General features: G+C 46.5%; 1 protein-coding gene across 1 annotated transcript; it reads right to left on the bottom strand.

Annotated features, from left to right (window-relative positions):
• Nucleotides 1-841: 841 nt before the first annotated feature.
• On the bottom strand, nucleotides 842-23,716 carry CLEC17A (C-type lectin domain containing 17A). Its single transcript, XM_023586900.3, has 12 exons — nucleotides 22,910-23,716; nucleotides 22,735-22,806; nucleotides 20,455-20,487; nucleotides 20,322-20,372; nucleotides 20,195-20,236; nucleotides 19,984-20,025; nucleotides 18,953-19,093; nucleotides 18,806-18,868; nucleotides 15,930-16,025; nucleotides 15,571-15,722; nucleotides 7,786-7,895; nucleotides 842-4,601 (listed from the first exon to the last, which is right to left on the bottom strand). The coding sequence occupies exons 1-12, from the start codon at nucleotides 22,950-22,952 to the stop codon at nucleotides 4,469-4,471; spliced, it is 978 nt and encodes a 325-aa protein (XP_023442668.2). The 5' UTR covers nucleotides 22,953-23,716; the 3' UTR covers nucleotides 842-4,468.
• Nucleotides 23,717-25,361: the final 1,645 nt, after the last annotated feature.

Raw genomic sequence — 25,361 nt, 5'->3', positions numbered from 1 at the left:
ACGCGCAAGGAGTGCACCCCGTAAGGAGAGCCGCCCAGCGCGAAAGAAAGTGCAGCCTGCCCAGGAATGGCACCGCCCACACTTCCCGTGCCGCTGACAACAACAGAAACGGACAAAGAAACAAGACGCAGCAAAAAGACACAGAAAACAGACAACCGGGAGAAGGGAGGGGAATTAAATAAATAAAAATAAATCTTTAAAAAAAAAAAAACAAAATATGTATCAGTACAATTGATTTGTTTAAAAAAATTCCTGTTGTTTAAGGCAACTAGTCTGTACTTGGTTTCAGCAGCCCTGGCAGCCTAAAACAGGGCTTTTCTTACCCCCACCCCACCTCCAAAAAAATAAAACCTGCTCAACCTCCTCTCTTGCTGCAAAAACCCAATAACTTTTCTCTCTCTCCTCTCTTTCACAGATGAAACTCTAGAAAAAGATGTTTGCACTCTGCCTTCTCCACTTCCTCCCATGCCCTCATTGCTCAACCACTGAAGTCTGGCATGTGCTTCCAACACATCAAAGAGTGGCTCACTGTCCCAAATGCTTCCTCCGTGCTTTGACCACTGTCTGACCCTCAGTCTTCTCTCACTTGGGCATTGGATCACATTTGACTCTGTTGATCGCTGTCCCCTCTTGCCTTCCCCTAATACCACACTCTTCTGCTAGGAGGATGGCCAACTCATCCCAATTTGCCAGAACACTCCCAGCAATGAAAGTTCTGCCTTCCAGGAACCCCCTCAGTTCTAGATAAACCAGAACCATTTTGCAAGATACTCTTCTACTGCCCTGCAGTGTCTTCATGTGGGTGCCCCCCCCAAAAGCAAATTCTGACACAAGGATTCAAGGGTAAGTCGTTTATTTTGGAAGGGAGCCCAGGAAGTACCTGCAGGAGAGAGGCCACGTGAGTCGGGGAAAGAAGGCAGCCAGTTGAAAGATGGGCTGTCAAGTCAGCTACCACTGTAGGGAACTGGAGCTTAATCCCACTGGGGATCTCTGAGAGGTGAGGTGGAACACACCTCATCTCACCTGAGGAGTCAGGGAGCTGTGGTATGTGTTCTCCAGATCCTGGCTTTGGTTGAATGTCATTCCAGGAAGCATTTTTCCCCTGGCACATCCAGCCTGCCTTATGGTAGATCAAATGGACTCTTGAGGCAGCTGATGGCCATGAAGATCAAGGATACAAGCATGACCTCACAGCATTCCATTCTTGACCCATTTTCTCTTGACAAAAGATGTTCAAAAACTCTGGCAAGCATTTATGAACCACCTAAATTTAAATGAGTTGTGTTCCTAAGCATTTTCCTCACTCTATTCATGATAACTCCATCTTCCCTGTTGCTTAGGCTAAAAACCTTGGAGTCATTCTTTTCCCTTATTTTCCTCTCATATCCCACATCCAATCCACCAGCAAATTCCATTGACCCTACCTTCAAAGTAGACCCTGAGGGGAGCAGATGTAGCTCAATGATTGAGCTCCTGCTTCCCATGTATGAGGTCCCAGGTTCAATCCCTGGTACCTCCTTAAAAAAGTAGATTCAGAATTCTTCCTGGCCCGTTCCCCTGTCATCTCTTGCCCAGATTATCATAATGGCCCCAAAAGAGCTACACAATTTGAACAACTCTGCCTCCAGTCTCTTCTGTCAGCCAAGCACATCTATTTCACCACACTGCTCCTTTCCCCTACTTGCCAGCTGAGACCAGAGCTACAAGGTGCATAATTAGAGTTTACAGATAATTCCTCAGAAGGTAGCAGGTGCTCCAGAGAAAGACGCAACCATTGCAGACCAAGTCCAATTCCCAGCTCTGCCACGAATGACAATGGACAGGCCGTAAGATGTGCTCTGGGCCTCAATTTTCCCAGCTGTGAAATGAGGTTGGCAATTATTCCAGCCTCACAGAGTTGTAGCAAAGGTTAAACGAGAACCACTGCATGTTATCTGGCACACACAACCTGCCAGATACCTGGTGGCTGTTATTTTATTTAGCCAAGAGCATCTAATCTTTGTACCCTTGGACCTGAGTCATCTCTTTCGTGTTTGCCTCTCTGTCCTCACCTGAACAATCATGAGAGATGTGGGAGGGAAATCGGTTGTGGCCAAGCTCCACAGTGGGTCCCAGCACGACTCAGATGTGACCGCAGCCCGCCCCCCATCCCACTTCCTCATTTCATACTGCACACATCGGGGAGAAATTGAAGTTTCCTCTTCTGAGATGTGGGAACTTCCCCTTACCGCAGATAAACAGTTGCTTGGACCCAGGGTCCCCAAAGGTGAAGGATTGAGAGCAGGGCCCCCCACCCACTCTGCAGGCTGTGGAAGAAGGGGGTGGAGGGCTGGTCTGGGTACTGGTAAGTGGAGAGCAGGGCGTGGTGGTGGGAGAAAACAAGAAGGGAGGGAGCAGGAAGTGAGTGCCAACCTCACCTGCTGCCCGCCTCTTCAGATCTGTCTTAATCACCTGCTCTCAGTCAGAACAGGAAGGTCTCTGCTACTGATTAAGGGCATTTGTGGATCGGTACATTGATTGGTTTGGAGAATGTCCACCCATTCCTGGACAGAGTTCAGTGATTGCCCAAAGGGATCATCGCATTGAGTTGTGCTCAGTTTGGTTGGTTTGGAGAACGTCCACCCAGCCCTGGACAGAGTTCAGTGATTGCCCAAAGGGATTATCGTGTTGAGTTGTGCTCAGCTTGATTGGTTTGGAGAACGTCCACCCATCCCTGGACAGAGTTCAGTGATTGCCCAAAGGGATCATCATGTTGAGTTGTGCTCAGTTTGGTTGGTTTGGAGAACGTCCACCCAGCCCTGGACAGAGTTCAGTGATTGCCCAAAGGGATCATCATGTTGAGTTGTGCTCAGTTTGGTTGGTTTGGAGAACGTCCACCCATCCCTGGACAGAGTTCAGCGATTGCCCAAAGGGATCATCATGTTGAGTTGTGCTCAGTTTGGTTGATTTGGAGAACGTCCACCCAGCCCTGGACAGAGTTCAGAGACTGCCCAAAGGGATCATCATGTTGAGTTGTGCTCAGTTTGGTTGGTTTGGAGAACGTCCACCCATCCCTGGACAGAGTGCAGTGATTGCCCAAAGGGACCATTGCGTTGAGTTGTGCTCAGCTCGGGGGTGTCTGGGGTACGTCTAGGAAGTATTGTTGGTTGACATGACCACTGAAGAGGGGTGGACTTCCAGCTTGTGAAGGACAAGGGTCAAGGGTATGAAACCTCTTGCCACAAACAAACCTGCCCCCTATGACGAGGTGACATTTTGAGAAGTGTGAACACTGCAAGAGCTAATAGCCAGAGGGAAGCGGATGTGGCTCAACTGATAGGGCGTCCGCCTACCACATGGGAGGTCCGCGGTTCAAACCCCGGGCCTCCTTGACCCGTGTGGAGCTGGCCAATGCTCAGTGCTGATGCGCGCAAGGAGTGCCCTGCCATGCAGGGGTGTCCCCCACTTAGTGGAGCCCCATGTGCAAGGAGTGTGCCCCATAAGGAGAGCCGCCCAGCACGAAAAAGTGCAGCCTGTGCAGGAATGGAGAGCTGACACATGGAGAGCTGACACAGCAAGATGACGCAACAAAGAGAGACACAGATTCCTGGTGCCACTGACAAGAATGCAAGTGGACAAAAGAACACACAGCAAATGAACACAGAGAGCAGACAATGGGGGAGAGGGCAGGGAAGGGGAGAGAAATAAATTTAAAAACCAAAAATCTTTAAAAAAAAAAAAAGACACAGATTCCCGGTGCCACTGACAAGAATGCAAGTGGACGCAGAACACACAGCGAGTAGACAGAGAGAGCAGACAATGGGGGAGGGGGCGGGGAAGGGGAGAGAAATAAAATAAATCTTTAAAAAAAAAAATAGCCCAAGAAAGTCCATGCACAAGCAAAGTGACTTAGATCGCCCAGATCTTTATAACCCATGGAGTTTGAGGGCACATGTGGGCAGACGTCTCCACTGAAGTCAGAACCTGGTCCGACCACCCTGTGTGGGAGTCTTGCCTTTCTAGAAGTTTCTAGACCCTTTCTAGCAGGACCAGTCTTTCTTGAAGATCCATGCGTCTGGCCAGACATCAGATTCTGCTTCCCAGCTTGGGCAGACCCCACCCAGGACACTGAGAGAATTGCTTGTCAAGAATTTTGTCTCCCCACTACCCAGAAATTGGTCCACTTCAGGAGGCCGTGAAGGACCCGGGTCTCAGGGGCACTGGAGAGCCTGGCCCAGCATGACTTCCCGAGAGCCATGACCGGGAGCTCGGTGGACGTCGTCCGGACCAGAACTGGGAGACCAGCAGGCAGTTGCTCCAGCTCATGTGCGTTTGGGCGAGCCGAGCCCCGGACAAGCCCCCTGTGCCCAACGTGCATCCCAGGAACCTGTTAGAACCAGGCTGCATGTCCACTCCCGAGGGTCAGGCCTTCTGGGGAAGGGCAGGAGGGGCCACCTGGGAGGCCAGACCCCAGGCTCAGCCCCGGGGCTCAACAGGAACATTCCCGCTCGCAGATCCAGTACGTAGTCTTCTCGCAGGCCAGGTCGTTCCAAGTACCCCCTTTGTTCATGCTGGCGCAGTCCTCTTCATAGATGTTGTTGGGTTCGTGTGGGTCCCAGAAACTGGATGGAAGAAAGGAGGGGGTGCGGTGGTTAGGGCAGTTGAACTATTCTGTATGGTTCCCTAACAGCAGATTGCGGACACAGCGCATTTGTCAAAACCTGTAAAACTGTGCAAGGCAGAGAATGAACCTGAAGGTAAACTACGGGCTTTAGTTAATAACAATGTATCCTGGGAAGCGGATGTGGCTCAAGTGATGGGGCTTCCGCCTACCATATAGGAGGACCCAGGTTCGGTTCCTGGGGCCTCCTGGTGAAAAAGAAGAAGGGAAAGCGTGCCCGTGCAGCAAACCTGCACCAGTGCCCATTTGGTGAGCCAGTGCCCATGCAGCAAGCCAGTGCCATTGTGGTGAGCTGAGTGCCCGAGCAGTGAGCCAGCGCCCACGCAGTGAGCCAGCGCCCACACAAGTGAGTCACGCAGCAACATGACAACGCGACAAAAGAGAGACGAGGGGGAGAGTCAAGGTGAAATGCAGCAGAGACCAGGAACTGAGGTGGCGCAATTGACAGGGAACCTCTCTCCACATCAGAGGTCCCCAGTATCAAATCCCAGTGAATCCTAGATGAGAAAAAATAAGAAGAAAAAGACCAAAAGAGAAATAGATACAGAAGATCACACAGCGAATGGACACAGACAGCAAAAAACAGCAGGGTGGAGGGGAAGGGAGGTAAAGGGGGGATAAATAAATAAATAAATCTTTTTAAAAGCTAGCACTGTATCCATATTGGTTCATCAGTCGGAACAAATGGACCACACCAGGGCAAGACTATGGGGTGGGGGGAGAGACTAGGTATATGGAAACTCTCTGCATCATCTCTCCATTTATCTGACAACCTCAAATGCTTCTAAAAAGTAAAGTGTAGGAAGGAAATCTGAAAAATGTAACATGGGACTGTATAACATAGTGAAACGTCATGTGAAATATGAATCTGGGTGATATTGCACATGTAAGACTGTGATTTTACCAAATAAAAATACAAATAAACTAGAGTGATGGAAACAGAATAGCAGCTATGGGAGCAGAGGTGACTCAAGTGATTGGGCACCTGCCTCCCACATGGGAAGTCCCAGGTTTGGTTCCCAGTGTCTCCTAAAGAGAAGCTGAGCAGACAATGAGCAAATAGCAAGCAAAAACAATGAGTAGACAATGTGCAGACAGCAAGCAAAGACAAGAAGCAAACAACAAGCAGACAAGCAAAAAAAAGGAGCAGGGAGAGGATGTGGCTCTAGCAGTTGGGCACCTGCCTCCCACATGAGAGATCCCAGGTTCAGTTCCTGGTGCCTCCTAAAGGGAAAAAAAAAAAACAGACAATGAGCAGACAATGAGAACAAACAACTAGCAAACAGACAAGGGAGCCATCTCAGGGGAGGGAAAAAAATAAAAAGAATAGCAGCTATGTACGGCAGGGAAAGCATAGAGAGACTGAGAGCTGATGAGTTTTGTTGTTGTTCCTTTGCTGCTTTTTTATTACTATTTTTGGAATAATGAAAATGCTCTACTTGTGATTGAAGTGATGAATGCACAAACTATGTGGTTATACCAAATGTCATTGATTATCCACTTTGAATGGACTCATGCTTTATTAATATGTATCAATAAAATGATTTGCTTGAAAAATAATAAAGTCTATTAATTAAAGATATATATGAGGGGGGAAAAAAGGGAGGTTTTCATGATTCGGGGCTCGCTCTTTTCCATCGGAATCATTTCTTCAGCCGTTCGGAATTACCCAAAGGTGGTGTGTCATCCCCTGCACCCTGGCGTGCTGACTCCGCCCCCTCTCCCCGTTCCCCAGGGCAGCCTCGCCTTCCTCGATCAGGTTCTTCTGAGTCGGCTCAGTTGAATCCTTTCTCTCCCGAGGGCCAGGAGAAGCAACACGGGGCAGGGCAAGGAGCTGAGATGCAGGCTCAGCTCGGTCCAGCCTCAGCCTGCACCCTGGGCGGGCTCTGGGGCGTGAGCAGCTCTGCAGGGGTCCAGGCTTCCGTTAGTAAGTGTAACCCCAGTGGGAGAGCACAGCCCTTTAGGTGAGCAAGTTTCCCCTCGGCTGAAGGGAACCCCCCAGAGAAGGCAGGGCTGTAAGCCTAGAGCAGCCAGCTCTTGCAGCAGCTGGGGGGCAGCCGTGCCCACTCTGGAAAAGAATCCCAGCTGAGTGACAAAGGCAGCACAGCGCCCTGCCGCCTCTGCTGACCGTTGTCCCTCCTTCCAGGGGCCGCTCATTTTTAAATAGAGACCCTGCTCATCATTTGGTGAATCAAAATCTCCCTCTTAAAGTGGCCACGGGAGCTGCTGAGGGCAGGGAAAGGGAAGAAGAGATATGAGGTGGGGGCATTTCCAGGACTTGGAGTTGCCCTGGGTGATGCTGCAGGGACAGATGCTGGACATTGTGTGTCCTGCCGTGGCCCACTGGGTGGACTGGGGGAGAGTGTCAACTACAATGTAAACCACTATCCATGGGGTGCAGCAGTGCTCCAAAATGATCTCACCAAATGCAATGAATGTGCCACAATGATGAAAGAGGGTGTTGATGTGGGAGGAGTGGGGTGAGGGGGGTGGAAGGTATATGGGGACCTCTTATATTTTTTGAATGTAACATTTTTTAAAAATAGAGAAAGTCAATTGGCCATCAAAAAAAGTTAAAATTCTCCCTCTTCCTCCCTCCCCGTGGCTACGCCTCTTTTTTTTTTCCCACCGTTGGTCTGGGGATTTGTTAATAAATTGGAGCAGTGGTGCTGAAAGTTCAAACTTAGTGCTATGGAGGAAAAATTAAAGGTACAGGGGCCAGCGGCTCTGTGCCTTGAGATTCTAGAGAATCTGCCAGCTCAGATTGTAAGGGTGGCCACCCCAAAAATCTAAAGGGAAAAAGGAATGCCCGGGGTGGGGGGTGCCAAAATAATTCATCAGCAAGGCTGCACCTGCCCACCCCCCATGAAGGCTCTGCAAGCACCTTCTGTGCCAAATATGACTCCTTTAGTTTTGGGGTGCAGGGGAGGTATGGGGGGCAGCACGGGGATACTCAGAAGATAAAGGTGATGGCAATTTGCCAACAGGGAAAGGAGCATTTGTGCACTTAGCAGCCAGTGCAGGTGTGCCAGTAAGCTCCAGGCTCCCCCAGACACGCATTTCCATCACGCTCTTCTCCCCCCTGCCTGGGACCCACAGAAGACTCAAACGCCCTGGACACTTGCCTTAGCGAGACGGGTGACCCATCCAGCCACCTCCAGTCCCCTTCTCGGTCCTTGTCGGTCAGTCCCAGCCAGTACACCCGTGGAGAGCCGTGAGCCTTGGCCACAAACCTCTACAAGAACAAACTCCGCTCAGTCATCCACTCAGCTCCCCAGCCCTCAAGAAGGAGCTCCCACCTCTACCCCAGCCCGTAAAGGGAAGGCTCATCAACGCCGCGCCCAAGCCCTTCTGAGCACCCCACGCCGAGCAGCACGGAATCAGCACAGCACCCCTGGTAAAACACCCTCCCCGCCGTGCTCCCTTCCCGTGTGACCCATCACCTCCTCGTGCCACGGTTTTCTCATCTATAAAACGGGATCATAATTGTGGCTTCCTCCTGCTAGGGTTGTCCTGAGGAGTCAGTGAGTCGATAAGTGTCAAGCATTCAGCATAGAAGCTGGCTCAGAGTGCTGTGCTATGCCATTTATTTTTTAAGATTTGTTATTTATTTGTTTTCCGCCCCCGCGTTGTTTGTGCGCACTGTCTACTCTCTGTGTCTGTTTGTCGTGCGCTCGTCTTCTTTTTAGGAGGCACCAGGAACTGAACCCAGGACCTCCCATGTGGGAGGGAGGCACCCTATGGCTTGAGCCTCCTCTGCTCCCACTTGTGTCTCTTATTGTGTTTCGTCATTTTGTCTCTTTGTTGCGTCAGCTAGCTGTCTTGCTTATCTTGTTTAGAAGGCACCAGGAACTGAACCTAGGACTTCCCATGTGGTAGGCAGGTGTCCAACTGTTTGAGCCACATCTGATTCCCTTTGCTAAGCTATTTTAACATTATAACATCTAAGTAGCAGTCTTTTAACTTTCTAATATAATAACATAAGCAATTCAAAATTTCCCATTTTGACCACTTGCAAGTGTACAATTCAGTAATAAGCATTACATTTACAATATTATGCTGCCATCACCAATATCCGCTACCCCAACTTTTCCACCACCTCAAACAGAAACTCTGCACACATTAAAAATAACTCCCTTATTTTTTGACACAGCAATCACACTACTAGTTATATACCCAAAAGAATTGAAAGCAGGGACTCAAACAGGTATTTTCACACTGATGTTCATAGCAGCATTATTCAAAATTGCCCAAAGATGGAAGCAACCCAAGTGTCCATCAACCAATGAATGGATAAGGAAAATGTAGCATATACACAAAATAGAATGTAATGTAGCCATAAAAAGAAATGAAGCTCTGATACACTTGACAACATGGATGAGCCTTGAAAAAACCATGTAGAGTGAAATAAGCTGGACACAAGAGGACATATATTGTATGACGTCCCTGATAGGAAATAATTAGAACAAGGAAACCCATACAATCAGAATCAGAACACAGATTACCAGGGAATGGGGAGGGGGTAGGACACAGGGAGTTAAGGCTTAAAAGGTGCAGAGTTTTTATTTGGGATGATGGAAACGTTTAGGTAATCGATGGTGGTGATGGTAGCACAACATCGTGAACTGAATCATACATTTGAATGAGGTTCAAAGGGGAAATTTTAGGTTACATATAAATTACTTGAATAATTTTTTGAAAAAATCCATGCCACTGCACAACACAGTGAATCATAAGATAAATCATGTACTATAGTTAATAGTCCAAGTATGAAAATGTACTTTCATCAATTTTTTTAAAATACACTACACCAATTCAAGGTGCTAATAATAGGGTGGCATATGGGAACCCTGTATTTTATGCATGACTGTTCTGCAAACCCACAACTTCTCTAATAAAATTTAAAAAAATACTCCCCATTTCCCCATTTTCCCCCTGGTAACCTCTAATCTGCCCTCTGTTATGAAATTGCTTCTTCTAGGTCTTTCTTATAAGGAAGGTGGTACAATATTTGTCTTCTTCTGTCTGGTTAAGTTACATTTTAATAGTGACTGATGGTTCTGTTTTCCTGGTTCTTTCACTGCAACCTGCTTCCAGGCAGTTGAGGATTCTCTGCTCATTGCTCCAGGAAAAAAAAACGTGAAGAAGAAAATAAAGAGGGGAGAAGGGGCTTTCCTGGCTTTTGTATTTCAAAAGCCCAGGCTTTAGGGAAAGTGCACGCAAATAGCCAGAAGCATCCTAAAAAGGAAGAGCAATGTGGGAGGAATTTCACGGCCTGACCTTGAAACATACTACAAAGCTACAGTGGTCAAAACAGCATGGTACTAGCATAAAGATAGACACATCAATCTGTGGAATCAAATTGAGAGTCTTAAAACAGACCCTCATCTCTATGAACAACAGGTTTTTGACAAACATGCCAAGTCTGTGTTACTGAGACAAAACAGTCTCTTCAATCAATGGTGGTGGGAGACCTGGGTATCTATAACTAAAAGAATGAAAGAGGACCCTGACATCACTCCCTATACAAGAATCAACTCAACATGGATCAAAGACCTAAATATAAAAGCCAGAACCATAAAACTACTAAAAGAAAATGTAGGGAAACATCGTCAAGACCTTGTAGTAGGTGGTGGTTTTATGGATCTTATACCCCAAGCACAAGAAACAAAAGAAAAAATAGATATAACAGGACCTTCTCAAAATTAAACATTTTTGAACCTCAAAGGAATTTTTCGAAAGGGTGATAAGGCAGCCAACTCAATGGGAAAAAATATTTGGAAATCACCTATCCAATAAAGGTTTAATATCCAGGATATATAAATACTACAGCTCAACCATAAAAAGACAAACTACCCAATTAAAAAATGGGCTAAAGACTTGAATAGACTTTTTTCCAAGGAATAAATACAAATGGCAAAAACAATGAAAAAATGTTAAAACATTCAACATCACTAGTGATTAGGGAAAACGCAAATCAAAACTATGAGATATCATTTCACACCTATTAGAATGGCCACTATTAAAAAGGTGTAAAGCTGCAAGTATTGAAAAGGATGTGGAGAGATAGGAACACTTATTCACTGTTGGTGGGAATGCAGAATGGCTCAGCCACTGGGGAGTTCTGTTCAGCAGCTCCTAAAGAAGTTGAATATGGACTTGCCACGTGACCCTGCAACACCACTGCTGGGAATATACCCTGGAGAACTGAGAGCAGGGACACAAACAGACATCTGTACACTGATGTTCATAGAGGCATTATTCATGATTGCCAAAAGACGGAAACAACTCAGGTGTCCATCAACCGATGAGTGAATAAACAAACTGTGGTGTGTACACACAGTGGAATATTACGCACCTATAAGAAGAAATTGAGTTGTGATGCATAGACAACAAAGATGAACCTGGAGGACATTATATTGAGTGAAGCAAGCCAGATACAAAAGGACAAATACTGTATGATTGCCGTATTAGGGACTAAATATATTGTGTAAACTTATATAAGAACCAGAATATTGGTGGCCAGAAAACACAATGAGGTTAGAGAATGGCAAGCTGAGGCTTAATCTGTACAGAATTGGTAAAAACGTTGTTCGTAAATCTTTGCAAAGAAATGGGAGGTAGTGAAAGCACATCATGGTGTTGTAACTAGCTGTGCTATTATGTGGGTATGACAGTGGTTGAAAGGGAAAGTCTAAGGACATGTATACTACTAGAAGGAAAGCTAAAGAAATGTAACATGGGACTATCTAGCATAGTGAAACCTCATGTGAAATAGAATGGGTAATATTGCATATATATGACTGTTTTTATAAAATATATATAGAAACTACAGAGTAGGAAACAAGAGCAGCTATGGATGGCAGGGGAAGCATAAAGAAATTAGAGATGATGAGTTTTTCGGTTTGTTTTTTTGCTTTTCTTATTCTCGTTATTATTATTGGAACAATGAAAACGCTTTAATAATGATTGAAGTGATAAATGCACAACCATGTGACTACACCAAACACTATTGAATGTGTGCGGTATTAACATGTAACAATAAAATTGATTTGTTTTAAAGAAAGAATTAACAATTATGATTACTGAATCGTTACGCCGACAGCCAAAATTAATACCTGAAATTACTGAAGCTGGCTAGAGTGATCTCTCCCCTGTTGAGGTTACTCTAGACTCAGAATCACCCTTGTGTATGCTTACCATTGCATGGTAATTCTAGACTGACCTGACCCTTGTTTTCAGTTATTCCAAACTAGGCTCAGCCTGTGAGCCCATCTTATTGTGATGGTAACCACTCCAACTCTCCCCTGTTTGAATTCATAAAAACCCTAAAATTCTAAATATCAGGGAGGCACTTCTGGGCCACTAGGCCACTGTCTCCTTTACTTGCATAAACCAATAAACTTTATCTCTCTTTGAAGAAAACAAAATAAAAGGCCCAGGCCTTTGGGAAAAAAGAAAGGATTTATGCCAAAAACAAGAGATTGGGAAGAAAGTATGTTTAAAAGCGACTCCTCTCCAGACAACTAATCGATGGTGATGGAAATGGGTGATTGCCAGGGAAGAGGGGGGCTTTGACGGAAAAGGGCGTCTGAGGGAACTTTCTGGAGAGGGGCAAATGTTCTCCATCTCAACTGGGTTGGTGGTTACAGAGGCGTGTACATGTGCCAAAGCCCACTGGACGTACACTTAATATCTGCACATTTTACTGTATGCAAATCACACCTCGCTCGCACAATATCGCCACCAAAGATTCCTCAACTTGTGAGGAGGAAAGACCTCCTTGAGAAGGAAGTTATGAAGGCGGAGACATGGTGGGTCCCTACGAGATGGACCCTGCACACGGCTGAGCCCCCAGGTGGTGGCAAATAAGACCCAGATGAGCTGGGGGACTCTGAAAGCAGAGGGGACCTGAGCCCCATTTCCTGGGTAAAGCCCCAGGGAGGTGTCAGGAAATCAGAGAGAGGAAAAGACTTAGAGTCTCTCCCATCTAGAACCCTCGTACCTCAAGAACGGGAGGGACGAGGTGGAGAGGAGGGTGGCGTGTCTCAGGGACACCCAGGTTGTCCAATGACCAGAAGAAGAGCCAACATTTAGAGTCTTCTTTCTGCCACTCAAACAAGGGCAGCTTAAGCAAAGAGACGTCGTCTTTCTTGACCACTGCTGGATCCCCAGTGCTTAGCACATAGTAGGCACTCAAAAGATGAAGTAGTGAATGAATGCGCACTTTGCACAAATTATCTCCCTTGATCTTCACCATGACCTACTGTAGGGTTACTGTCATCATCCCCATTTTGTGGATAACAAAACGGAGGCACAGAGAAGTTAAACTATTCATCCAGAGTGATATGTGGTCAATGGATGCCAGCTCAGAGTGAAGATACTGAGGACCAGATTCTTTGTCTTCCACCTTGACCCCTCCTAAGCTGTCCCCATTCAGATAAATATTGACCGGGATTAAATGTCCACCAGTCTGATAGACTAGGATCCCAAAAAAAGAACTAATATGCGTTATTTAAAGCAAACAAAGTTATATTTCTTGTGCAGCTGAGTTTAGGGAGTGTGATTTGTCCCTATCCCACTAATATTATCTCTACTAATTCTTCTCCAAATTCTCTGCATTAGCCACTAATATAATGAAACAACAGAGGAAGGAAAAAATAAAAAACAGAGGGCAGGGTGAGAGAGGGATCACAAATTCCCCTGCTTATGAGACCCCTGCAGGCCTCTGCACTCAGGGCTAAAGAAACCAGGTGGTGGACCACTTTGCTTGGAGCTGGTAGTATATCCCTGCACAGGTAGCCCTCCCTGGGTGCCAATAAACTGTAGACCTCTAACTGAAGGGAAAAAAATTAGGGCAAATACAGGAAATTATAAGAATAAGATGGTAGACCTATAGTCAACCATCTCCGTAATTACATTAAACGTAAATGATCTAAAGGCACCAATCAAAAGCCAGAGAATGTCACGTTGGATCAAAAAACAAGATCCAATTATACACTGTCTAACAGAAACACACTTTAAATATAATGACAAAGGTAGGTTAAAGGTAAAAAGATGGCTAAAGATAAACCATGCAAACACTAATCAAACTGTGCTATAGTGCAATGGTTAAGAGCATAAAGTTTGAAACCAGCCATCTGGGTTCAAATCCTGACTCTGATACTCACTAGCTGTGAGTTACCACAGGTAAGTTGCTGAAGTGTACCATGCCTCAGTTTCTTCATCTTTGAAGTACAAATGATATGTACCATGTACAAAGGATAATACTACTTAACAATAGTAGTATTAAGCCGTTAAAGTTGTCTACAGAAATTCCAGTTCTCCTTCTGGATACATCCAAGTGAGACTGTACTTCCCTACCAGTTTTAAAGAATAAGAGTGCTCATTGCTTTGTGAGTAGAAATAGATGGAAACTTTAAGAATTAGTGTATCAACAAGGAGATGATGATGGACAACGCCCATCCCAAGGAACAGAGAGTGTCTGCAACTGCAAGCAAGATAGTTCCATCCATCTGCCCTATGGGATCTAAGCTCCCTCTCAATTAGAAGAAGGGTGTGCATCACCATCCCAAAAGCCTCAAGATTAGGGAATGAACAATGGACTTATTATTATTCTAGCAATGGAAAAACTCTTGTTGTTATAAAGGCAGTGGCCACCAGAGGTTCCAAGGGGTAGGACAGGGAAGAATAGGGGTAATATGGGGGCATTTTAGGGACATTGGAGCTGTTCTGCATGACATTGCAGTGACAGATACAGGTCATTGTTTATTTTGTCATAACCTACAAAAGTATCCGGGACAGAGTGTAAACTATAACATAAACTGTAATCCATGGTTAGTAGCAATGCTTCAATGTATGTTCAACAATTGTAACAGATGTGCCACACTTATGAAGAATGTCATTGATGTGGGAAAGTGTGGGAGGGGGAGGGAGGGCATATGGGAATCCCTTACATTTTTTATGTAACATTTATGTAATCTACAGCTACTTTAAAAATAAAAAAATTTTAATTAAATTAAAAAAAGCATTAAAAAAAGAATCAGGGAAACGGACTTTGGCCCAGTGGTTAGGGCATCCATCTACCACATGGGAGGTCCGCAGTTCAAGTCCCGGGCCTCCTTGACCCGTGTGGAGCTGGCCCATGCGCAGTGCTGATGTGCGCAAGGAGTGCTGTGCCACACAGAGGTGTCCCCCGCGTAGGGGAGCCCCACGCGCAAGGAGTGCACCCATATGGAGAGCCGCCCAGCGCAAAGGAGGGAGCAGCCTGCCAAGGAATGGCGCCGCCCACACTTCCCGTGCCGCTGACGACAACAGAAGCGGACAGAGAAACAAGACACAGCAAAAAGACACAGAAAACAGACAACCGGGGGAGGGGAGGGGAATTAAATAAATAAAAATAAATCTTTAAAAAATAAATAAATAAAAATAAAAAATAAAAAAAGAATCAGTGTAGGATTTTCCTTCCAGGAGTGAATCCGCCATTGAAATTTGGGGACCTGTTTGTTACTGCAGCATAACATAGCTTCTCTTGACTGATACACTAATTTATAGAGTTGTAATGAGGATTAAGTAGGTTAATGAATATAAGGTGTAAAATTTTTGGAATACAACCTGGAGAATATAAAGTGCTACCTAAGAGATAGTCACTATTATATCCCCATCTTAGAAATAAGACTGAGGCTTGGTAACTTCCCCAAGGTCACACAGCAAAATCAGGATTTAAATTCAGGATTTGAGCACACCCTCTTACCCCTGAATGACGCTATCTCTGTAAGGACTTGCTATTAACATTTTCAGTGACTCAAAAGCAATTCCAATTTCCTCTACCCAATATAGGAAAGAATATGTGAATCCCAGGAGAGAGGCAGGCTGGCCCTGGTTCCCCTGGACCCTATGGTACACCTCACCTGCTCGGCAACACTGTTAATGATGACCAGATGAGAGTAATTTTCCTGGCAGAACGTCCGGGCTCCATTCCATGACTTGGTGCTTGTGGAGAAGTAGTAACACTTGCGCTCAAAGGGGAGCCAACCCTCAGGGCAGGTGACCCTGACACTGTCTAGGGACAAGAAAGTATGCTGTCAGGGTGCTCCCAAAGCCAAGGCCAGGTATATGGCATGCCAGATACAGCTGTGCAGGCTGTGCACTGCTCAACTCCAGGGAGTGACATTCACATCGCCTGCACAGAGAACGGCTTCCACGGAGTTGACCAATGTTCCAGCTCTACCACACCCCATCTCTGGGCAACAACCCAAGTCCCACTCACCTAATAAGCCCCGAATTTCCATCAGGGACTGGTTGGTGTCAGCTCTTACGTGGTCAATGCCTTTCTTCAAGCCAGCTAGTCCTGCCATGCCAGTCACTGTAGCAGAAGCGAGCTTGAAGGTTAGTTATCCTCCACCAACCCACCCACTCAGTGCTAACACAGACGCATCAGAGAAACAACAACTCTGTTCCTCATGGCACTCACATTCTAGAAGCAAGTCAGAAAGCCACATACTCAATTCCCAAGGGGCTCATAGGAGAGAGTAATCCCTGGAGCTTGGGGAAGGGTGGGGATGGCAGGCTTCCTGGAGGAGGTGGACTTTGAAGGAAAAGTGCAATGCAGTAACTATGAGGGAGAGAAGGAGGAACAACAGGCAGGGGCTACCTCACGGGAAAAGGCTACTGGGACAAGTATGTTGGGGGGGCGGGGGGAGAGAATGCACTGAGTGGGATGAGGTCCAGGGCATGGGACCCTGAATGCTAAGTCAAGGGTTTCACAGTGGACTCTAGGCAATGGGGAGCCATTGAAGATCTTTGAGGGAGAGAGTGGCTTGGTGTGAGGTATGGAGTGGGCCAGTGTGGAATGGAGCAATTTCCTGGTCTTTAGCAGTCATGGTGAAATCCTGTCACCACACTCTTGTCCCTCTTCCAACATTCACTACTTTAATAGATGACCTTCTGTTGCCCAAGACCAAAACATAAGTTATCTTTGACATCCCTCCTTCTCACCCCCATCCATCCCCTGCAGGAGCTGTGCTTGATGGTTTTTGCCTCCTAAACCTCTTTCTAAGTCCACCTCCTCTCCATCCCCATGGCCCACCTTCTTTGTACTGGGGACATTGTCTCCCTCTACAGAGCCTTTGCACATTCCTGGGAATGTTATGCTTTCCTCAACCCTCACCTGATTAACTCCTTCCCTTCCCTCACTTAACTGCAGCGCCATTTCCTTAGGGAAACCCTCTACAGGTCAAGATTCCTCTTAGACATTTTCATAGAAATGCATTCTTCTCCCTTTCAGCAAAATCTGGAATTTTATACGCATTTAGGTGACCATTTGATTAGTGGTTGTCTACACCATGAACCATACACGTATGTTCAGTTTTCTAGTAGCCACATTTTGAAAAGTCAAAAGAAACCGCCATGGCCCATTGGGTGGACTGGGGGAGAGTGTAAACTACAATGTAAACCATTATTCATGTGGTGCAGCAGTGCTCCAATATGTATTCACCAAATGCAATGAATGTCCCACGATGATGAAAGAGGTTGTTGATGTGGGAGGAGTGGGGTGAAGGGGGTGGGGGTATATGGGCACCTCATATTTTTTTGATGTAACATTTAAAAAAAATAAAGAGAAAAGAAAAATAAATAAAAAGACATATGATAAAAAAAAGAAACAGGTAAAATTAATTTGAATGGCTTATTTATGCCAGTTTATCATTATGGCATTGTAACGGTTTGGAGCTATGTACCCCAGAAAAAACATTATCCTTCAACTTAATCCACTCCTGTGGGTGTGGACCCATGATAAAGAAGATCTCTTCAAGATGTTACTTCCATCAAGGCGTGGCCCAAATGAATCAAGTTAGATTTTAATACAGATTACTGGGGTCCTTTATTAGCAGAGAGAAAGTCAGACAAGAAAAAAAAAAACACAGAGGGAGCAGCCGGAAAGTGAAAGTTGATGGAACCCAGAAGAAAAGGGAGAGGCCAGGAGTGGCCGCCATGTGCAGAGAAGAGCCCAGGACCAAGGATCACCAGCAGCCAGAGGCCCGTAGTCTAGGGAGAAAGCATCCCCTTGCTGACACCTTGATTTTGGGCTTCGAGCCTCATAACTGTGAGCCAATAAATTCCCACTGCTACCTACAATCTGATTTATTGGACTTACCACACTCAGCTAAGATGGAGTTGAAGAAGGACAACCACCACACCATGGAGCCTAGAGTGATTACAACTGAAAATGGGAGGATTGCATCCAGCATCCAGGTGGAATCTGACCCTCCTCTTGACATAGAGGTGCAATGGACACAACCAATCCAATGTCCACATAGAAGAGGTGGCATTGGAGTGGGAAAAGTGGACATAGTGGACGAAGGGTATGGGGAAAGGCAGGAAGAGATGAGAGGTGGAGGCGTCTTTGGGACATGGAGCTGCCCTGGATGGTACTTCAGAGGCAATCACCGGACATTGTAAATCCTCACAGGGCCCACTGGATGGAATGGAGGAGAGTATGGGCTATGATGTGAACCAATGTATATGAGGTGCAGAGGTGCCCAAAGATGTACTTACCAAATCCAATGGATGTGTCATGATGATGGGAACGAGTGTTGTTGGGGGGGGGAGAGGGGGGGTGAGGGGATGGGGTTGAATGGGACCTCACATATATATTTTTAATGTAATATTATTACAAAGTCAATAAAAAATTAAAAAATTAAAAAAAAAAATTCCCACTGCTTAACCCAGCCCATTGCGTGGTATTTGCTTTAGCTATGAGGAAACAAAAACACACATGCAATCGTATTTTTTAAATTTTAGTGACCTAGTCTGCATTCTTTTCTTCATAGTGTGCCTTTGACTTATTTTATGCTTCTAGGACATCTCAGTTCAGACCCGCCACACTGAAAATACTCAAGAGCCACCCATAGCTTGTGGCTGTCTTATTGGAAAGACTCTGGGACACGTATGTAGGGGAAGGCTGATGCAGCTGGGGCCAGGGCAGGTGGGGGAGAGAAGGCACTGAGTGATGAGGTCCAGTGCAAGGGTTTCTTACTGGATTCTAGGCAACAGGGAGGTCTAGACACACGCAAACGCAGTGCCCAGCACTTGGTACAGAGTAGGTGCTCGATATGTGTGGCATGAGGAATGACAGAAAGCACTCACCGTTTGCTTGCCACGTCATCTGCTGAAAAGTCAACATCCGCAGCTCTTCCACCACCTCCTGGTCTATGAGGGGGAGTCCAGCTTGAGCCTAGGTCCTAACAGGACCCAAGCCCAGTCTCCCCCAGGCCCCATCCTGGCCCAACTCACACTTGACCAGGGTCACAGCAAGGCCGATGCAACTCAGGAGCAACGACGTCACCACCAGCGGATACAGACAGGCCATCAGTCTCTCCTCTCGGCAGCACCCAGCACAGCCTGGCTTCTGGCCAAGCCAGGGCACAGGAGTTGCTGTCAAGGCAGGGATGTGGAGGAAAGAGAGATGGAAACCAGTGTTTCGGTGAGTGAGGAAGGGACCCGTGGGCCTCTTTCCAAAAGAAGGGGGACAGAGTTTTGCAGTTGTGAATGTCCCATCAGCTGAGGTGAGCAAGGGAGCGTTAGGGAAAGTGAATCCTGAAGAGGCCAGAGCATTGGTGGACCACTTACTGCATACAAGGTATCACGTTTTGCCCTTATTATCTTAGTGGATTCTCACCTTAATGACATCAGCATTATTTCCATTTTGCAAATAAGAAAATTGAGGCTTGGGGAGGTTATACATGACTTGAACCCCACTTTATTCTTAACATCGATGCCCCATTATCTTCTAAAAAATGAGTAGCAGAAAATACAGAGGGACATACAGAATGAGATGGTAGACCTAAATCCAATCATTTGCAATAATTACATTAAATGTAAATGCCTTAATTAATTAAAAAACAAAGATTGTCAGATTGGATAAAGAGAACAAGATCCAAATATATGCAGTCTACGAGAAACCCACTTTAAATATGCATAGATGGGTTAAAAGTAGAGGGATGGGAAAAGGTAAACCAGCAGCTCCTGCCCAAGTTATGCCCCATTCAAGGACACCTGAACATTGTATCTGAGATAGAGAATATAGCCTGTATCTTGTTCAAGCAAGAGGAGGAGCCTGAAGAATATCCACCAGGTCTCGATGCCACAGACACCTCATCTGCTCCAAGCTCTGGGACCCAGGATGTCTAGCCTAGACCCAGGAAGGAGCAGGTTTTGAAAGTAGAAGAGGCTCCTCTGGTCCCAGGTCTCACCCCGGGAGCTATTCGTTTGAACCAAATACCCTGAGAGATGATTTGAGGCCACCAGGAAGGATAATCACTTACTGGCTGGGGATGGCTGAAATGGAGGAGGTTCCAGACCAATATCTAGGAAAAAGAGGGAGAGAGGTTATTCAGAAATTGCCAAAAGACTGCCTTTCAAACTCCATGGCCCCTTACCCTTCTGCTTTATTCTCTGCTCAAAATTGGGGACTGAATGGAGAACCTCCAGGTACTCCCTCTCAGAGATATTTTAAAGGCTCTTCCCAATACTCACGCAACTGGGGAGATGTGAAGGTGACAGGGGTGAGGTCCAGACCTGGAAAGTGTCAGAACGACTAGGGTCATGTATAGAGCACAGCTTCATGCAGGTGAGCTAGATGGTTCCAACGCTATACTCTCACCTGCCATCTTTGAAAATTTGCAGGGAAGTGGAGGGTTCTCCATTTTCTTTTCTGAAGAGGAAAGAATGGTTGCTTAGGTGTAGGGCAGGGAAAAGTCAGCACTGGTTCTCCTGCACCCCCAGTCCCATCTCACCTGTCTTTGGAGGCCTTGGAGGAGCCAATGAACCTGGAAAGAGAAGGTCAGAGTTAGGGCTTGTCTGAGTGTGGAAATGAGATTGAAGAAAGTGATGGAAATAGGATTGGGATTGCAATGGAGAGTCATGGCTGGGGTTGGAAATGGGGTTGTTTAGTAGGTTGAATTTTGTACCCCATGAGGAAAAAAAGATGTTCTTAATCTTAAACCATTCCTGTGAGTGTCAACCCATTGTAAATAAGACCTTTTGAAGACGTAATTTTTAGTTAAGATGTGGTCCAATTGAATGAGGTTGGCCTTAATCTTAGTACTGGAGGCTTTAAGACAGAAAGCCATGAGGAGAAGAAGCTGTAAGTCCAGGGAACCCAGGAGAGAAAGGAGATGTTGCCATGTGCATTGCTATGTGACAAAAAAGCCAGGGACCCAAGGTCCACCAGAACCTAGCCCCAAAATGCAAAAGTCTTCAGGGAGAAAGTATTGCCATACTGAAACCTTGATTCTGGTGATGCTGCAGGGACAGTTACCAGACGTTGTATGTCCTCCCATGGCCCACTGGGTGGAACGTGGGAGAGTGTGGGCTATGATGTGGACCATTGACCATGAGGTACAGCGGTGCTCGGAGGTGTATTCACCAAATGCAATGAATGTCTCATGATGATGGAGGAGATTGTTGTTGTGGGGAGAGGAGTGGGGTGAGGGGGTTGGGGGGTATAGGGGGCCCTCATATTTTTTTAATGCAATATTTAAAAAATAAATAAAGACAAAAAAAAAAGAAACCTTGATTCTGGACTTCTTCTAGTCTCAAAAATGTGATCCAATAAATTCCTGTTGCCAAACCAATCCATTGTAGGTTATTCATTTTTGCAACTGGGAAACCAAGACACGTTAGATATGAGAATAGAATTGGATTAGAGATAGGAAAAGGGTAAGAGACCTGGACTGTCCAGATTGAAAGCTGAAAGTCCTACATCCCAGGAAACCTCACAGTCCTAGGAAAAACAAAACCATTGGTCACCCTAAATTAAAGACACAGTTGTGTTTGGAGGTAGAAATGGCATTAGAATGGTGATAGGAAATGATCATGGGGTTGGTAATTGAGTTGAGGTTAGAGCTGGGATTGGGTTTGGATGTAAATGGATGTGGGGTGGGTTAAGATGGGTTAGGATTGGGGATAGTGATGGACATGTGAGAGGGGTTGTGATTCAGATTGTGGTTAGGATGAAAAATGGAGTCATAGATGTGTTTGGGAATGGACAAGTAGTTGAGATTGCATTGGAATTAGGTTGGGAGATAGTAATGGAGTTAGTGTGGTTATGGACAAGAAGTTGAGGTTGGGTTGGAATTGGGCTGGGAGATGGTCATGGAGTTGATTTGGGAATGGAGAAGTTGGGGTTGGATTGCAGAAGTGTGATGGAGTTGGGTTTCGGAATGGGAATGGACATGAGACCACATTTGGGATGGGGATTGGGATGTTTGGGGAGAAGGTTGGTCTTGGAGTTGGGTTTGAGGATCATGTTGGAACAGAGTTGGAGTTGGATATGGACAGTCCAGCAGCAGAGCCCATTTCACCTCCTCCTTCATGCTGAGTCCCACATTGTCCCTGGACCTCCCAGGATGGCCCCACTCTGGTTTCAGAAATGGGGGATGTGGAGTCCCACACACCATGCTCACTATCCACAGACACATGACTGGCTTGGACCCAGTGACCTCTCACGGTCTCAGGGAGAGTTGACTCAGAGAAAACTCCCAAACCTCCACTTGTACATCCATTTATCAGACTCTTGTAATGTCCAAGGCCAGGTCTGGACCACCCACGCCTGAAGTCAAACCTGGACTAATGAGGCAACCTTCCACTTGGAGTTCTTCAGACATAACCAGCTCTTCTGCCTCCGGGCCTTTGTACCCACTGGTTCTCTCCTGGGCTTGTCTTCCTAACAAATTCCCACTCATCCTTCAAGTCTTGCTCCAGTGACCTCCACAGGGATTTCCTCACAAAACCTTCCCTGACCCCCAAGTTCTCACCGTGACAAGCTAAGCCATAAATTCCCTCAGTGTTCCCCCATCCCTCCCCTCTCAGCACTAATCACCTGAGGCTGTGCCCACAACAGCTTTTGCCATCAAACTGAGAGATCCTCAATGGCAGAGCCCAGACACAGATATCTCCACCATCAGGGTGCTGGCTGTGTGTCCACAATGCCCAGCCAAACCCCCCTGGGGATGCTGCTTCCCCATCTCCCAGGCCACATGTCCCCCCACCTGGCCTCAGAGAGGTCCGCTTACCTGGTTTGGGAGGAAGGTCTTTGTAGGGTGGTGTCGTGTTCTCATAATCATCATCGTCATCATCCCTGACTCCTTCCAGAGAGAGAAGCAAGTCAGAACCCACGCCAGAGTGGTGATGCTGTACCCAGCATCCTGACCACCCCGGCGCCCAGCCCAAGCCTGACCGGGCCAGTACCTAATGAATCAGGGCGCCCAGTGTTAGTATACAGGGTGGGCATGGCTGGAGCTATGGCGAGGAGCCTGAGAAGGCGCAATCAGACCTTGGCGGCATCTGCACCTTGTCCCTCCTGCTCAAGGCTCGGGGGCTTTCTCAGTTCCCTTTTCCTTTCAAAGTCAAGAACATGCAAAACCATCCGGAGGGGAACTCCCCGCCCATCTCACACACACCCTTACACCCTTGTCTTTCTCCCCGGTTTGAATTCATCATGGAATGTGGAGGTATGGAGCTCTGTGCCCCAGGAAAAACTTGTCCTTTAACCTCATCCATTCCTGGTAGACTCTTGTAAAGAGGCCCTTTGGAGGGGGTAAATTCAGTTAAGGTGTGGTCCAGCTCCATCATCAGGATGGGTCTTTTTTCTTCTTCTTTATTTTGAAAGAAGCTTTAGATTATATAAATATTACAATAAAAAATATAGGGGATTCCCATAGACTCCACTCTCTTCCCCTCCCACACTTTCCCCCATTAACAAGATCTTTCATTAGCGTGGCACATTTATTACCATTGATGGGCATATATGGGAGCATCGCTACTAACCGTGGTCTATAGTTTACATTATGGTTTACACGTTGCCCCACACAGTTTTATAGGTTTTGGCAAAATGTATAATGGCTTGTAGCCATCATTGCAATGTCATGCAGAACAATTCCAATGTTCCAGAAATGCTGCCATGTTTCCCCTCTTCTTCCCTCTTCCTCCCCTCTGGTGACCACTGTCTTTATATCAATGTTACAGGTTCTTCCATTACTAGAATAATCATAAGTCTACTTTAGCCCATAGTTGCATTCTCCCCGTATGTTTGTTCATTCCTCAGTCCTGAGGATCTGGGGGTGGTGATGTCCACTCTGCTTCTGATTGAGAGGGGGGCTAGATTCCATGGGAGAGATGGATGGCACTGTCTTCTTGCAAACGTAGATACTCTCTGTTTTTGGGGATGGGCATTGTCCATCATCATCCTTTCATGAGTTGTCCTGGGTGAGTCCAGTGAACTGGAGAGTAGGTGTTGCAACTCTGCTAAGATTCAGGGCTCAACTTGCACATGGACAGACCAAAGATTTAAGTCCCTGGGACATATATTTAAGAGGCATAGTTCTAGTTATAGGTTCAAATAAAAGAGGCAGAAGAACCAAGTGTAGGAAAATTACAAATTTGTCTTACTCTGATACTTTGAGGAGATAGGTTATCATATATGCCAACATAAGGCCCACAGACAGGGGATGGATTTCCTGAGCTTGTCTGCTCTGCCTGTAGTGTCCAGATGTCTCTAGAACCCTCAGGAGCAGCCCTGCTTGAGGCACTGTTTACTGTGGCAGTCAGTGAGATCCCAGGATGGGTGTATTAGTCAGCCAAAGGGGTGCTGATGCAAAATACCAGAAATTGGTTGGTTTTTATAAAGGGTATTTATTTGGGGTAGGAGCTTACAGATAGCAGGCCATAAAGTATAAGTTACTTCCCTCACCAAAGTCTATCTCCATGTGTTGGAGCAAGATGGCTGCTGACGTCTGTGAGGGTTCAGGCTTCCTGGGCTCCTCTGGGCTCAGCTCCTCTGTTTCCTCCTCAAGGTCAGCTGTAGACTACGAGGCTCTCTAGGCTTTGCCTCTCTCCACAAGGTCAGCTGTAGACTATCAGGCGAACGGCTCTGTCTCTCTCCCCAGGGCTCCAGCTTCAGCATCAAACTCCAACATCAAAACTCCAACATTAAAAACCCCAAACTCCGTCCTTTGCCATGCCTTTTATCCGTGAATCCCCACCCACCAAAGGGTGGTGACTCAACGCCCTAATGACGTGGCCCAATCAAAGCCCTAGTCATAATGCTATCACGCCCAGGTACAGGCCAGATTACAAACATAATCCAGTATCTATTTTTGGAATTCATAACTATATCAAACTGCTACAGTGGGTTTTAATCATTTGTCTGAAAGTCTTATAGGAGGGTCAAAAAAAAAAAGAAGCTGCAAGTCAACCGAACTCTAAAGAGAAAGGCCAAGCCAGGAGAGGCTGGCACGTGCATTTCCACGAACCAGAAAAGCCAAGGACCAAGGAGCTCCGACAGCCAGCCCCAGAATACCACAAGTTTCTGGGAGAAAGCATGTCCTTAATGATGCCTTGGTTTTGGACTTCTCCCAGCCTCAAAACCGTGCACCAGGAAATTCCCATTGTGCAAGCCGGCCCATTGCACAGGTATTGGATTTAGCACCAAGGAAACTAAAGCATGCAAGTAACAGTGACAAGGGCACCTGCACTCCCAAGGTGCCAAACCCTAAGTGGAAAAGTCCTGGAAAGGAGGGTGCGAGGTGGCTCGCAGAGAGGGCCGCACAGCGCACCGGGCGCGCCCTGGCCTCGCGCGCTCTGCGTTCGCTGGCGGGGATGGAGCTCGCCGCGCCCGCCCAGTGGGGACACGCGGCTGACT

The sequence above is a fragment of the Dasypus novemcinctus genome, chromosome 30 (genome assembly GCF_030445035.2).
Source record: "Dasypus novemcinctus isolate mDasNov1 chromosome 30, mDasNov1.1.hap2, whole genome shotgun sequence".
Lineage (NCBI taxonomy): Eukaryota > Metazoa > Chordata > Mammalia > Cingulata > Dasypodidae > Dasypus > Dasypus novemcinctus.
The sequence above is the reverse complement of the archived record's forward strand: the minus strand, read 5'-3'. Positions and strand labels throughout refer to the sequence as shown.